The sequence below is a fragment of the Anomaloglossus baeobatrachus genome, chromosome 2, assembly GCF_048569485.1.
Source record: "Anomaloglossus baeobatrachus isolate aAnoBae1 chromosome 2, aAnoBae1.hap1, whole genome shotgun sequence".
Taxonomy (NCBI): domain Eukaryota; kingdom Metazoa; phylum Chordata; class Amphibia; order Anura; family Aromobatidae; genus Anomaloglossus; species Anomaloglossus baeobatrachus.
Window position 1 is genome coordinate 764712420 of NC_134354.1, and position 15050 is coordinate 764727469.

Below are 15050 nucleotides of genomic sequence, written 5' to 3' on the forward strand. Positions count from 1 at the left end.
ATAGACACTCGGCCAGTCCAGCACCTTTAACCTCAGTTTCTTTAGCAAGGCAGTGGTCATCTTGGAGGTGTTTGGGGTCCTTATGTTGGAATATGAATGGAGGGGATCATGCTCTGCTTCAGTATGTCAGTACAAGTTGTCATTCATGGATCCCTCAATGAACTGTAGTCCCCATAGCCTGCAGACCCAAATTATGACAATGCCACCACCATGCCTGACTGTAGGCAGGGCACACATCTTTGTCTTCCCTGCTCCTGGTTGCTGCTATCTTGGCCTCATCAGACCACAGGACATGGTTCAAGTAATCCATGTTGTTAGAATGCTTGCCTTTAGCAAACTGAATTCAGGCTTTCTTGAGCATCATCTTTAGAAGAGGCTTCCTTCTGGGACCACAGCCATGCAAACCAATGTGAGGCAGTGTATGGTCTGAGCATTGACAGGTGGACTTCCCCCACTTCCCCCACCCCTGTAACCTCTGCAACAATGCTGGCAGCACTCATACGTCTATTTTGAATAGACCTCTGGATATGACACTGAGCTCGTGCACTCAGCTTCTATGGTCGACCATGGTGAGACCTGTTCTGAGTGGATCCTGTGTTCTTAAACTGCTGTATGGTCTTGGCCACCGTGCTGCAGCTCAGTGACAAGGTGCTGGTATCTTCTTATAGCCTCGGCCATATTTATGTAGAGTAACAATTCTTTTTTTCAGATCCTCAGACAAGTCTTTGCCATGAGGAGATGAGGAGCTATATCGATCTTCCAGTGATCAGTATGAGTGTGAGCGATAACACCAAATGTAACACACTTGCTCTCCATTCACATCCGAGACCTTGATACACTGAGTCACATGACTAATTGTGCACAATTTGTCCATTAGGGGTGTACTCACTTGTGTTGCCAGTCGGTGTGTTATTTAGAGGGCACCACATTTACACTGTCATTCAAGCTGCGCACTGACACTGTATATTGTATCACAGGGTCAGATCTGCAGTGTTGTTCCAGGAAAAGATATAAAAAAAGTTATAAAAATGTGAGGGGTGTACTCACTTATGTGATATAAATAAGATCCGCATACTGACCTTCAGCATCCCCACTTTACACTCCACGTCCATCTCCTGGTACCCTTTCTTCTCCATCTCCCAGGCCCATGTGCTGTTGTAGTCCTGACATATCTGGAGATTACAAGTGGCAGCGGTTACACACACATCTAAAAAAACAAACATTCTCAACTCCTTAAAAAGGGAATCTGTCAGAAGGATTCCGCATCGGGTATTCTAGAATTTACGTATTGTGTCGTTCATGTATGATTTTTGTTATATGTTGTTGTTGTGTGTAGTTACCAAGTGTTTGTGTAGGGCGCTGTACATGTTCTGGGTGTTGTCTGGGTGTGGCGGGGGGTGAGAGCGGTGTTGTATGTGTGTTGCGTGTGTTGCGTTGTTTGTGGAGCGCTGTGTGTCTGTAGCGTTGTGTGTGTTGCGCGGTTTGTGTGTGTGTGTGTGTGTGTGGTGTGTTTTGAGGGGAGGTATGTTTTGTGCAATGTATGTGTTGTGCGGTATGTGCGTATATTTGTGTGTGCCGCGGTGTTTGTGTGTTGGGTGTTGTGTGTGTGCAGCGTTGTCTGTGTGTGTGGGTGTCTGTGTAGGGCAGTTGTTTGTGGTTCCCAGTGTGTGTGTGGTGTGTTGTGCAGTGCGCGCACGTGTGTGTGTGTGTGTGTGTGTGTGTGTGTGTGTGTGTGTTGGGGGGAGGTGCGCACTCCCAAACGTGCTCCATCCCCCATGCAACGCACCCCCCATCGTGCTCCATCCCCTATGCTGCGCACCCCCCATCGTGCTCCATCCGCCATGCTGCGCACCCCCCATCGTGCTCCATCCGCCATGCTGCGCACTCCCAAACGTGCTCCATCCGCCATGCTGCGCACTCCCAAACGTGCTCCATCCGCCATGCTGCGCACTCCCAAACGTGCTCCATCCGCCATGCTGCGCACTCCCAAACGTGCTCCATCCGCCATGCTGCGCACTCCCAAACGTGCTCCATCCGCCATGCTGCGCACTCCCAAACGTGCTCCATCCGCCATGCTGCGCACTCCCAAACGTGCTCCATCCGCCATGCTGCGCACTCCCAAACGTGCTCCATCCGCCATGCTGCGCACTCCCAAACGTGCTCCATCCGCCATGCTGCGCACTCCCAAACGTGCTCCATCCGCCATGCTGCGCACTCCCAAACGTGCTCCATCCGCCATGCTGCGCACTCCCAAACGTGCTCCATCCGCCATGCTGCGCACTCCCAAACGTGCTCCATCCGCCATGCTGCGCACTCCCAAACGTGCTCCATCCGCCATGCTGCGCACTCCCAAACGTGCTCCATCCGCCATGCTGCGCACTCCCAAACGTGCTCCATCCGCCATGCTGCGCACTCCCAAACGTGCTCCATCCGCCATGCTGCGCACTCCCAAACGTGCTCCATCCGCCATGCTGCGCACTCCCAAACGTGCTCCATCCGCCATGCTGCGCACTCCCAAACGTGCTCCATCCGCCATGCTGCGCACTCCCAAACGTGCTCCATCCGCCATGCTGCGCACTCCCAAACGTGCTCCATCCGCCATGCTGCGCACTCCCAAACGTGCTCCATCCGCCATGCTGCGCACTCCCAAACGTGCTCCATCCCCCATGCTGCGCACCCCCCATCGTGCTCCATCCCCCATGCTGCACCAGCATCAGCCTCTCTACCCGCAGCTTCAGCCTCTCTGCCCGCATCAGCCCCTCTCCTCCCAGCATCAGCCTCTCTCATCCCAGCATCAGCCTCTCTGTCCCCAGCATCAGCCTCTCTGTCCCCAGCATCAGCCTCTCTGTCCCCAGCATCAGCCTCTCTGTCCCCAGCATCAGCCTCTCTGTCCCCAGCATCAGCCTCTCTGTCCCCAGCATCAGCCTCTCTGTCCCCAGCATCAGCCTCTCTCCTCCCAGCATCAGCCTCTCTCCTCCCAGCATCAGCCTCTCTTCCCAGCATCAGCCTCTCTCTTCCCAGCATCAGCCTCTCTCTTCCCAGCCTACCCCAGCCTCAGCCTCCCCCAGCATCAGCCTCTCTCCTCCCAGCATCAGCCTTTTCGGTCCCCAGCATCAGCCTTTCTCCTCCCAGCCTACCCCAGCCTCAGCCTCTCCCAGCATCAGCCTCTCTTCTCTCAGCCTCCCCATCCCAGCCTTCCCCAGGATCAGCCTCTCTCCTCCCATCCTCCTTCAGCACGCCGTGCTCCTCTGCCGACACTCACACACACCCGATCGCATACACTCACGCACACACCCGATCGCATACACTCACGCACACACCCGATCGCATACACTCACGCACACACCCGATCGCATACACTCACGCACACACCCGATCGCATACACTCACGCACACACTGACGATATTGCACATACGCGCTCATACTCACAACATCCGGAGATACCACATGCTTCTGGCCATGTGATCCTCCGGCAGGTCCTGGAAGCTCACAGCACAGTATCGCCGCCGAGAAGCAAGCGATATCCCAGGATGTTGTGAGTATGTGGATGCGATGTAATGTGTGTGTGAGGTGTGTGTGAGAGTGAGTGTGATCTGATGTGTGTGTGTGTGTGTGTGCTGTTATGTGTGTGTGTATTTTCCGCCGCTGCAGGACCTTGATGTGTGGATGCGATGTGATGTGTGTGTGAGAGTGAGTGTGATCTGATGTGTGTGTGTGTGTGTGTGTGTGTGTGTGTGTGTGTGTGTGTGTGTGTGTGTGTGTGTGTGTGTGTGTGTGTGTGTGTGTGTGTGTGTGTGTGTGTGTGGCTGGATGGGAGGCAAGAGATATATATAGCACCTTAAGAAGTAATGAAATACAAGAGCAAGATGGAAAACAGGAAGGGAATGTAATTATATATATATATATATATATATATATATATATATATATATATTACATTTCATTGAGGTGACTAAAAAAGGACAATTCTGACGTTTCGATCCCCCCCACATTGGAATTTTACCATATGGGATAAATATTTCGATTTTGTTTGGCTAGACACCAAAGATTGCCATTAAACCTTGGGGTGAGGGTTGATTTAAACATTTAAAATAAATAAATAAAAATAATAAAGACAATATAATATATGTGTGTACGCGCACGCGTGCGTGTATATACATTAAAATATATATATATGAATACAAAATGTAAAAAAAATATATAATATAAATTTAAAAAAATATATAATACATATTTTTTAAATTTATATTACATTTTTTTAAATTTAAATATACACACATCCATATTATACATACATACACACATTATATATATATATATATATATATATATATATATATATATATATATATATATATATATATATATATATATATATATATACACACACACACACATACATATATATATATATTTATATATATACACACATATATATATATATATATACATATATCTATATCTATATATTTATTACACACACAACCACACACATATACATCACATATATATATATAAAATTGATTTTATTTTATTTTTTTTAAACATCTCTCACTTAGTCTCCTTAGGAGATGTGAAACTCATGATACCAGAGCATTGCAGTGTATTGTGAAATTACCGATCTCCTGTTACGCCCGACTCCATAGGAGATTTTTTTTTTTTTTTTTTTTTTTTTTTTTAAGACTTCGCCCAGAGATGAAGGGGTTATTTACAGTTTTTTCCTCCCTTCTTCTAAGGGCCATAACTTTTTTTATTATTCTGGAGATTTGCTTTTTTTTCTTGCTACTCTACAGTGCTGGCCAAAAGTATTGGCACCCCTGCAATTCTGTCAGAGAATACTCAGTTTCTTCCTGAAAATTATTGCAATCACAAATTCTTTGGTATTATCTTCATTTAATTTGTCTTCAATGGGAAAAAAAATATATGTCAAAGAAGGGAATTTTGTTACTTACCGTAAATTCCTTTTCTTCTAGCTCTTATTGGGAGACCCAGACGATTGGGGTATAGCTACTGCCCTCTGGAGGCCACACAAAGCACTACATCAAAAGTGCAAGGCCCCTCCCCCTCTGGCTATACCCCCCCCGTGGTATCACGGGTTCTCCAGTTTTAGTGCCAAAGCAAGAAGGAGGAAGCCAATAACTGGTTTAAACAAATTAACTCCGAATAACATCGGAGAACTGAAAAACCGTTCAACATGAACAACATGTGTACCCGCAAACAACAAAAAAACATCCCGAAGGACAACAGGGCGGGTGCTGGGTCTCCCAATAAGAGCTAGAAGAAAAGGAATTTACGGTAAGTAACAAAATTCCCTTCTTGTTCAGCGCTCTATTGGGAGACCCAGACGATTGGGACGTCCAAAAGCTGTCCCTGGGTGGGTAAAGAGATACCTCATGTTAGAGCTGCAAAACAGCCCTCCCCTACGGGGGTGTCACTGCCGCCTGCAAGACTCTTCTACCTAAGCTGGCATCCGCCGAAGCATAGGTATGCACCTGATAATGCTTGGTGAAAGTGTGCAGACTGGACCAGGTAGCTGCCTGGCACACCTGTTGAGCCGAAGCCTGGTGACGTAATGCCCAGGACGCACCCACGGCTCTGGTTGAGTGGGCTTTTAGCCCTGAAGGAACCGGAAGCCCCGCAGAACGGTAGGCCTCTAGAATTGGTTCTTTGATCCATCGAGCCAGGGTGGCTTTAGAAGCCTGCAACCCCTTGCGCGGACCAGCGACAAGGACAAAAAGTGCATCGGCACGGCGCATGGGCGCCGTGCGGGAAATGTAGATTCTGAGTGCTCTCACCAGATCTAGCAAACGTAAGTCCTTTTCATACCGGTGAACCGGATGAGGACAAAAAGAAGGCAAGGATATATCCTGATTAAGATGAAAAGAGGATACGACCTTAGGGAGAAACTCCGGAATAGGGCGCAGCACTACCTTGTCCTGGTGGAACACCAGGAAGGGAGCCTTGGATGACAGAGCTGCCAGCTCAGACACTCGCCGAAGCGATGTGATCGCAACAAGAAACGCCACTTTCTGTGACAGCCGAGAAAAGGAAACTTCCTTCAGAGGCTCGAAGGGCGGCTTCTGGAGAGCAACTAGTACCCTGTTCAGATCCCATGGATCTAACGGCCGCTTGTACGGGGGCACAATATGACAGACCCCCTGCAGGAACGTGCGCACCTTAGAAAGACGTGCTAGACGCTTCTGAAAAAACACGGATAGTGCCGAAACTTGCCCTTTAAGGGAGCTGAGCGACAAGCCCTTTTCTAACCCCGATTGCAGGAAGGAAAGAAACTTGGGCAATGCAAATGGCCAGGGAGACACTCCCTGCGCAGAGCACCAGGATAAGAAAATCTTCCACGTTCTGTGGTAGATCTTAGCCGAATTCGACTTTCTAGCTTGTCTCATTGTGGCAACGACTCCTTGAGATAATCCTGCAGATGCTAGGATCCAGGACTCAATGGCCACACAGTCAGGTTCAGGGCCGCAGAATTCTGATGGAAAAACGGCCCTTGGGACAGTAAGTCTGGTCGGTCTGGCAGTGACCACGGGCGACCGACCGTGAGATGCCACAGATCCGGATACCACGACCTCCTCGGCCAGTCTGGAGCGACGAGTATGATGCGGCTGCACTCGGATCTGATCTTGCGTAGCACTCTGGGCAAGAGCGCCAGAGGCGGAAACACGTATGGGAGCTGAAACTGCGACCAATCTTGAACCAAGGCGTCTGCCGCCAGCGCTCTTTGATCGCGCGACCTCGCCATGAATGCCGGGACCTTGTTGTTGTGCCGGGATGCCATTAGGTCGACGTCCGGCACTCCCCAGCGGCGACAGATTTCCTGAAACACGTCCGGGTGAAGGGACCATTCCCCTGCGTCCATGCCCTGGCGACTGAGGAAGTCTGCTTCCCAGTTTTCTACGCCTGGGATGTGAACCGCGGATATGGTGGATGCTCTGTCCTCCACCCACGTTAGAATGCGCCGGACTTCTTGGAAGGCTTGCCGACTGCGCGTCCCTCCTTGGTGGTTGATGTATGCCACCGCTGTGGAGTTGTCCGATTGGATTCGGATCTGCTTTCCTTCCAGCCACTGTTGGAAGGCCAGTAGAGCAAGATACACTGCCCTGATCTCCAGAACATTGATCTGAAGGGTGGACTCCTGCGGAGTCCACGTCCCCTGAGCCCTGTGGTGGAGAAATACTGCTCCCCACCCTGACAGACTCGCATCTGTCGTGACTACTGCCCAGGATGGGGGCAGGAAGGATCTTCCCTGAGACAATGAGGTGGGAAGGAGCCACCATTGTAGGGAGTCCTTGGCCGTCTGGGAAAGCGAGACTTTCCTGTCCAGGGACGTTGACTTCCCGTCCCATTGGCGGAGAATGTCCCATTGAAGTGGGCGCAGATGAAACTGCGCAAAGGGAACTGCTTCCATGGCTGCCACCATCTTCCCTAGGAAATGCATGAGGCGCCGCAAGGGATGCAACTGGCCCTGCAGTAGAGATTGCACCCCTGTCTGTAATGACCGCTGCTTGTTCAGCGGAAGCTTCACTATCGCTGCTAGAGTATGAAACTCCATGCCAAGATACGTTAGTGATTGAGTCGGTGATAGGATCGACTTTGGAAAGTTGATGATCCATCCGAAAGACTGTAGGGTCTCCAGCGTAGCATTCAGGCTGTGCTGACATGTCTCTTGAGAGGGAGCTTTGACCAATAAATCGTCTAGGTAAGGGATCACCGAGTGTCCCTGAGAGTGCAAGACTGCTACCACCGCCGCCATGACCTTGGTGAAGACCCGTGGGGCTGTCGCCAGACCAAATGGCAGAGCTACGAACTGAAAATGGTCGTCTCCTATCACAAAACGTAGAAAACGTTGATGTTCTGTAGCAATTGGCACGTGGAGATAAGCATCTTTGATGTCTATTGAGGCAAGGAAGTCTCCTCTGGACATTGAGGCAATGACAGAACGCAGGGTTTCCATCCGGAACTTCCTGGCGTGCACATGTTTGTTGAGCCGTTTTAGGTCCAGAACAGGACGGAATGAGCCGTCCTTTTTTGGAACCACAAAGAGATTGGAGTAAAACCCTTGCCCTTGTTCCTGAGGAGGGACTGGGATCACCACTCCTTCCGCTCTTAGGGAGTCCACCGCCTGCAGCAGAGCATCTGCTCGGTCTGGATGTGGGGAGGTTCTGAAGAACCGAGCTGGAGGACGAGAATTGAACTCGATTCTGTACCCGCGAGACAAAATGTCCGTCACCCACCGGTCTTTGACCTGTGACATCCAAATGCCGGAAAAGCGGGAGAGCCTGCCCCCGACCGGCGATGCGGAGGGAGGGGGCTGGAAGTCATGAGGTAGCCGCTTTGGAAGCGGTACCTCCATTTGCTTTCTTGGGGCGCGTGTGAGCCCGCCACGAATCTGAGTTTCTTTGCGTCCTCTGAGTCCCTTTGGACGAGGTAAATGGTGTCTTGCCGGAACCTCGAAAGGACTGAAACCTCTGCTGCCACTTTTTTTTGCTGAGGTTTGGTTGTTCTGGGTTGTGGTAAAGAGGAGTCTTTACCCTTGGACTGCTTAATGATATCAGCCAATGGCTCGCCAAACAGTCTATCTCTAGATAAAGGCAAACTGGTTAAACATTTTTTGGAACCAGCATCTGCTTTCCAGTCCTTTAACCACAAGGCTCTGCGCAAAACTACCGAATTGGCGGACGCCATTGAGGTGCGACTGGTAGATTCTAGGACCGCATTGATAGCGTAAGACGCAAACGCCGACATCTGCGTGGTAAGGTGTGTCACTTGCGGCACTGCTGGATGTATGATAGCATCCACTTTTGCTAAGCCAGCTGAAATAGCCTGGAGTGCCCATACGGCTGCGAATGCCGGAGCAAACGACGCGCCGATAGCTTCATAGACAGATTTTAACCAAAGGTCCATCTGTCTGTCATTGGCATCTTTAAGTGAAGCGCCATCCTCCACTGCAACTATGGACCTAGCTGCGAGTTTGGAAATCGGGGGGTCTACCTTTGGACACTGGGTCCAGCGCTTGACCACCTCAGGGGGGAAAGGGAAACGCGTATCTTTAGATCGTTTAGAGAAACGCCTTTCTGGGTGAGCGTCGTGCTTCTGGATTGACTCTCTGAAGTCAGAGTGATCCAAGAAAGCACTCAATTTACGCTTGGGATAAAGGAAACGAAACTTCTCCTGCTCCGCAGCCGCCTCTTCTGCTGAAGGGGCTGGGGGAGAAATATCCAACAGCCTATTGATGGCTGAGATAAGGTCGTTTACCATGGCATCCCCATCAGGAGTATCCAGGTTGAGAGGGGTTCCAGGAATGGATTCCTGATCACTCTCATCAGACGCATCACAGGGAGACTGATTGCGCTGAGACCCTGAGCAGTGTGATGACGTCGAGGGTCTTTCCCAGCGAGCTCGCTTAGGGTGGCTGGGGCTATCATCTGAGTCATAATCCTCGGCCTGTGAAGCCGGGGACCCCCCTGTGGGCTGGATAAATTCCAAGTGAGGGGGACCTGAGGACAGAGGCCTCGCCGTGCCCAAAGACTGAGCCCCATGCATAGATTGCAAGGTTTCAAGGATTTTTGCCATAGACACAGACATATTATCCGCAAAAACTGCAAAGTCTGTCCCTGTCACCGGGGCAGAACTTACAAGCGTCTCAGCCTGGGTCACTACCTCTCCTGACTCCGGCTGGCGAAGCAGCACCGGGTCGGAGCATTGCACACAATGGGGGTCATCGGAGCCTGCTGGTAGATTAGCCCCACATGCAGCACACGCAGTATACACAGCCCTAGCCTTGGCAGCCTTGCGTTTTGAGGATGGCATGTTGTTGCTTCCACAGAGGGATCTGGGAGATGCAGCCAGAAGCGACCTCACAGTGCAAGAAATACAATATCTCTATATCCTACACAGTACACCGATACACCGTGAGGCACTAGAGGGACCAGCACAGAAAAATCGCTTACCGCCCGCTTAAAAAGCGGGTGTGTGGTCGCCAGATAGCCCCTAGTCCAGGTCTCCCAGAGCCTTGCGTCCTTCCTCCAGCCAGACTGCATGTAATGGCTGCCGGCGTCCTGAGAGAGAAGGGGGGCGGGCCCTGGGCGTTCCTGGCTAAGAGCGGGAAGCCTGCTTCCCTCTGTGCCTAGTGTGAGGGCTGGAGCATGTAAATCAGGCTCCAGCCCTCGTCGCTGCTAGCGAACAGCGTCTCTCCCCTACCCTGAATGACAGGGTGGGGGCGGGAACGAATCGGAGCTGCCGGCGTCCTAGGCCCAAAAAGCCGGGGACTCAATTTATAACCGCCGCCGCCGTAAAAGCGCGGACGGCGGATCCCCGGCGCACCACAAGTCACAGCAGCGCCGCCCGGTCCAGAGGGGGTCGGCGCTGCGTTCCCATACACAAAAAATCCCCCAGTAATCTGTAGGGACACTAACTCCAACGTTGCGGTCCCCGGCGCACTACAACACCCAGCCAGCCCGGAGTGTGTCTGTGCCTGCCGGGGACACAGAGTACCTGTATGATGCAGGGCCTGTCCCTGATCGTACTCCTGCTCCGTCTCCATCAGGTTCTAATGGGTCTGTGGATGGAGCCCGGCGTCAGAGCTGAGAGGCCGGCAGGATCCCACTTCCACAGAGCCCTACCAGGGGATGTGGAAGGAAAACAGCATGTCAGGCTCCAGCCCTGTACCAGCAATAGGTACCTCAACCTTACAACACCATCCAGGGGTGAGAAGGGAGCATGCTGGGGACACTATATGTGTCCTCTTTTCTTCCATCCGAAATAGTCAGCAGCTACTGCTGACTAAAATCTGTGGAGCTATGCATGGAATGTCTGACCTCCTTCGCACACAAAGCTAAAACTGGAGAACCCGTGATACCACGGGGGGGGGTATAGCCAGAGGGGGAGGGGCCTTGCACTTTTGATGTAGTGCTTTGTGTGGCCTCCAGAGGGCAGTAGCTATACCCCAATCGTCTGGGTCTCCCAATAGAGCGCTGAAGAAAAGCCAAATTGCATATAATTCCACACCAAACATAAATAGGGGGTGGACAAAAGTATTGGCACTGTTTGAAAAATCATGTGATGCTTCTGTAATTTGTGTAATAGACAGCCCCTGTAACTTACCTGTGGCACCTAACAGGTGCTGGCAATAACTAAATCACACTTGCAGCCGGTTGAGATCTATTAAAGTTGACTCAGCCTCTGTCCTGTGTCCTTGTGTGCACCACATTGAGCATGGAGAAAAGAAAGAAGACCAAAGAACTGTCTGAGGACTTGAGAATCCAAATTGTGAGGAAGCATGAGCAATCTCAAGGCTACAAGTCCATCTCCAAACACCTGAAAGTTCCTGTGTCTACGGTGCACAGTGTCATCAAGAAGTGTAAAGCCCATGGCACTGTGGCTAACCTCCCTAGATGTGGAAGCAAAAGAAAAATTGACGAGAGATTTCAACGCAAGATTGTGCGGATGGTGGATAAAGAACCTCGACTAACATCCAAACAAGTTCAAGCTGCCCTGCAGTCCGAGGGTACAACAGTGTCAACCCGTACTATCCGGCGGCGTCTGAATGAAAAGGGACTGTATGGTAGGATACCCAGGAAGACCCCACTTCTTACCCCGACACATAAAAAAGCCAGGCTGGAGTTTGCCAAAACTTACCTGAGAAAGCCTAAAACGTTTTGGAAGAATGTTCTCTGGTCAGATGAGACAAAAGTAGAGCTTTTTGGGAAATGCCATCAACATAGAGTTTACAGGAAAAAAAAGAGGCATTCAAAGAAAAGAACACGGTCCCTACAATCAAACATGGCAGAGGTTCCCTGATGTTTTGGGGTTGCTTTGCTGCCTCTGGCACTGGACTGCTTGACCATGTGCATGGCATTATGAAGTCTGAAGACTACCAACAAATTTTGCAGCATAATGTAGGGCCCAGTGTGAGAAAGCTGGGTCTCCCTCAGAGGTCATGGGTCTTCCAGCAGGACAATCACCCAAAACACACTTCAAAAAGCACTAGAAAATGGTTTGATAGAAAGCACTGGAGACTACTAAAGTGGCCAGCAATGAGTCCAGACCTGAACCCCATAGAACACCTGTGGAGAGATCTCACAATGGCAGTTAGTAGAAGGCACCCTTCACATCTCAGGGACCTGGAGCAGTTTGCCAAAGAAGAATGGTCTAAAATTCCAGCAGAGCATTGTAAGAAACTCATTGATGGTCACCGGAAGCGGTTGTTTGCAGTTATTTAGGCTAAAGGTTGTGCAACCAAGTATTAGGCTAAGGGTGCCAATACTTTTGTCTGGCCCATTTTTGGAGTTTTGTGTGAAATGATCAATGATTTGATTTTTGCTTCATTCTCTTTTGTGTTTTTTTTATTGCAAGCAAAATAAATGAAGATAATAATACCAAAGAATGTGTGATTGCAATCATTTTCAAGAAGAAACGGAGAATTATCTGACAGAATTGCAGGGGTGCCAATACTTTTGGCCAGCACTGTATGTACCGATCAGATTAATTGTTTTATATTTTGATAGATCGGACATTTCTGAATGTGACAATACCAAATAGGTGTAGGTTTTATTTATTTTAATTTTTGTTTTTTCTTTAATGGGGAAAAAAAGAATGGGGGATTTTAGCTTTTTTTCCCCCCATATTTTTTAAAACTTTTTTTTTTTTACATTTTTATTATTGATTTTATTAGTCCTTTTAGGGGACTTTACGCCTGTACTGTCACATCGCTTCTGATCAGAGTGATGCTTTGCTCATCAGAAATGCTTCTCTCCTGTGAGTGCTGGCCTTCTGCCGAGTTAGGATATTAGTGATAGAGGTCATCAGCTGACCTCCTGGCTGTCCTGACCACACACTGGTACCCCGAGATCTCGTCACGGGGCTGCTGATGGCGGCAGCGAATGGTGCGATCCCCACTGTAGCGCGTTACATTGCACTGTCAAGAGTTTGACCGCACAATCTAACGTTAAAACTCGCGACTGTTACCTGCACATTGGCTGAACAAATCAGCAGACGTGCTGGGAATAAGGCGGGCTCGCCGCACAAGTCAGTATTAAAGGGCCATACACGACCAATGACGTATATGCACATCATTGGTCATGAAGGGATTAAGAGCCTTCATGACACATGGCCACCATGGCAATCACTTTGCATGGGGGTTATGTGATCAGAGCTAGCCCCGGTTACCGCCAGGTGTTGGCTGTGTGATACAGCCAGCACCTGCGCTGCATGGAGTGAGCTAAGCTCCTGGGCCCGCTTTATAGAGTACAACAGCGCCACCCGTGTCCACAGGTTGTACTTGGTATTACAGCTCAGCCTCAATTTCTCCAAATCCAATAAAACTTTGGAAAGTAATAGTCGACTGATATTATTACTAATCACGACTGCATAAAAGTATCAGAACTAGCCAATATCTACGGTAGATATCTAATAAAAAATAAATAATACTAATTCCACTTCTCTTTTGAAGATCTCTGCTGGCTGTCAGCAAATGGAAACATTGTTTTCATCTATAGGGTAAAACCCTGCTATATATATCAAGACTGTTCACAGATACAAATCGAAACGTTTCTTCTTGAGCCGAGCAGCTTCAAGATACCGATTTGTGCAACTAGTTCATTTAGCTCAAAGAATATTGTGCAGAGATTGGCTGCTGCTGTGGCGAATCCTCAGCTGTGAGAAATATTGTAACTGCGACCCCAATTAAAAAGAAAAGAAAAAAAGTTGGGACGTTGTGTAAAATTTAAAGGGACGGTATCGTCAAAAAAAAAGTCAATAACTGAAAAAAATGTAAAGTAATAATGTTTTAATGTTTTGTTTAAATATTATGTTTTTAATTGAGCAAAATATAAAAAAAAAAAATTAAAACATTTGATATTTTCCACTGTTAAACACTAGGGGGAGCAGCTGCTGAAATCCTACAGAAATCCCACTGTAGAAAAAGCTCACATTACAGCCTGCAGTAAAGTGGGCGGAGTCTACTCGCGTGTGTGTGTGTGTGTGTGTGTGTGTGTGTGTGTGTGATGGCACACCTCCCCCCTCCTAATCTGAGGGTTTACAACAGATAACAGAGAATGACATGTAGGGACACAATGCAGAGCAATTTTGTTGGTGACCAGAAATGTCTAAAGTGTCACCAAGGACAGCAGGAGTATCACACAGGATAGGATTAGATACACAGCTCAGCAGACAGTATCACAGAGGTTAGGATTAGATACACGGCTCAGCAGACAGTATCACACAGGATAGGATTAGATACACAGCTGCGCAGACAGTATCACACAGGATAGGATTAGATACACGGCTCAGCAGACAGTATCACACAGGATAGGATTAGATACACGGCTCAGCAGACAGTATCACACAGGATAGGATTAGATACACAGCTGCGCAGACAGTATCACACAGGATAGGATTAGATACACGGCTCAGCAGACAGTATCACACAGGATAGGATTAGGTACACAGCTCTGCAGACAGTATCACACAGGAGGATTAGATACACAACCCTGCAGACAGTACCACCGGTACACACACAGGCCGACAGGTGGCAGGCAGTGGGGGGGGTTGAGCGGCGGTACTCACATGCAGTGGCGCGCACACACACACAGCGGGCAGAGCAGGGGCTGGGTACAGCAGAGAGAGGGGGGTGTCAGACGGTAACGGCGGGGGGGAGGGGCGGCAGTAGCGGGGGCAGAGCGGAGGGAGGGGGTGTCATCGGAGAATAATGGCGGGGGGAGGGGAGGCGGCCCGTACTCACACATCCCAACGGTTGACAGGGGTATAGTGGAGAAAACGGCATACGCTGTGAGCTCTACAATGATGGCGCTGATCTCCTCCCTCTGCTGTGATCTGGACAGCCCAGGGGGCGCGTCCAGGTCACAGCAGACGCCCACTGTAACGTACTGCATGGGGTCGGATCCCGACCACAGTTCTCTATACACAGGGGCTGCCATAAAGGAATAACTAACTGTCGTTACACACACAGCAAATCCAGCATGGCAGCCCCCAGTGCCTCCAGTAAAATTAGAATTAAATAAAAACTAAATAG

At 49.5% G+C, this 15050-nt stretch overlaps 1 protein-coding gene across 1 annotated transcript in view; it reads right to left on the bottom strand.

Annotated features, from left to right (window-relative positions):
• Positions 1-15050, bottom strand: part of RSF1 (remodeling and spacing factor 1) — a 103590-nt gene that overhangs the window by 70107 nt on the left and 18433 nt on the right. The window contains exon 3 of the mRNA XM_075337507.1: positions 1080-1172. Coding sequence (XP_075193622.1) covers positions 1080-1172 — 93 coding nt within the window. The remainder of the gene's footprint in view (positions 1-1079; positions 1173-15050) is intronic.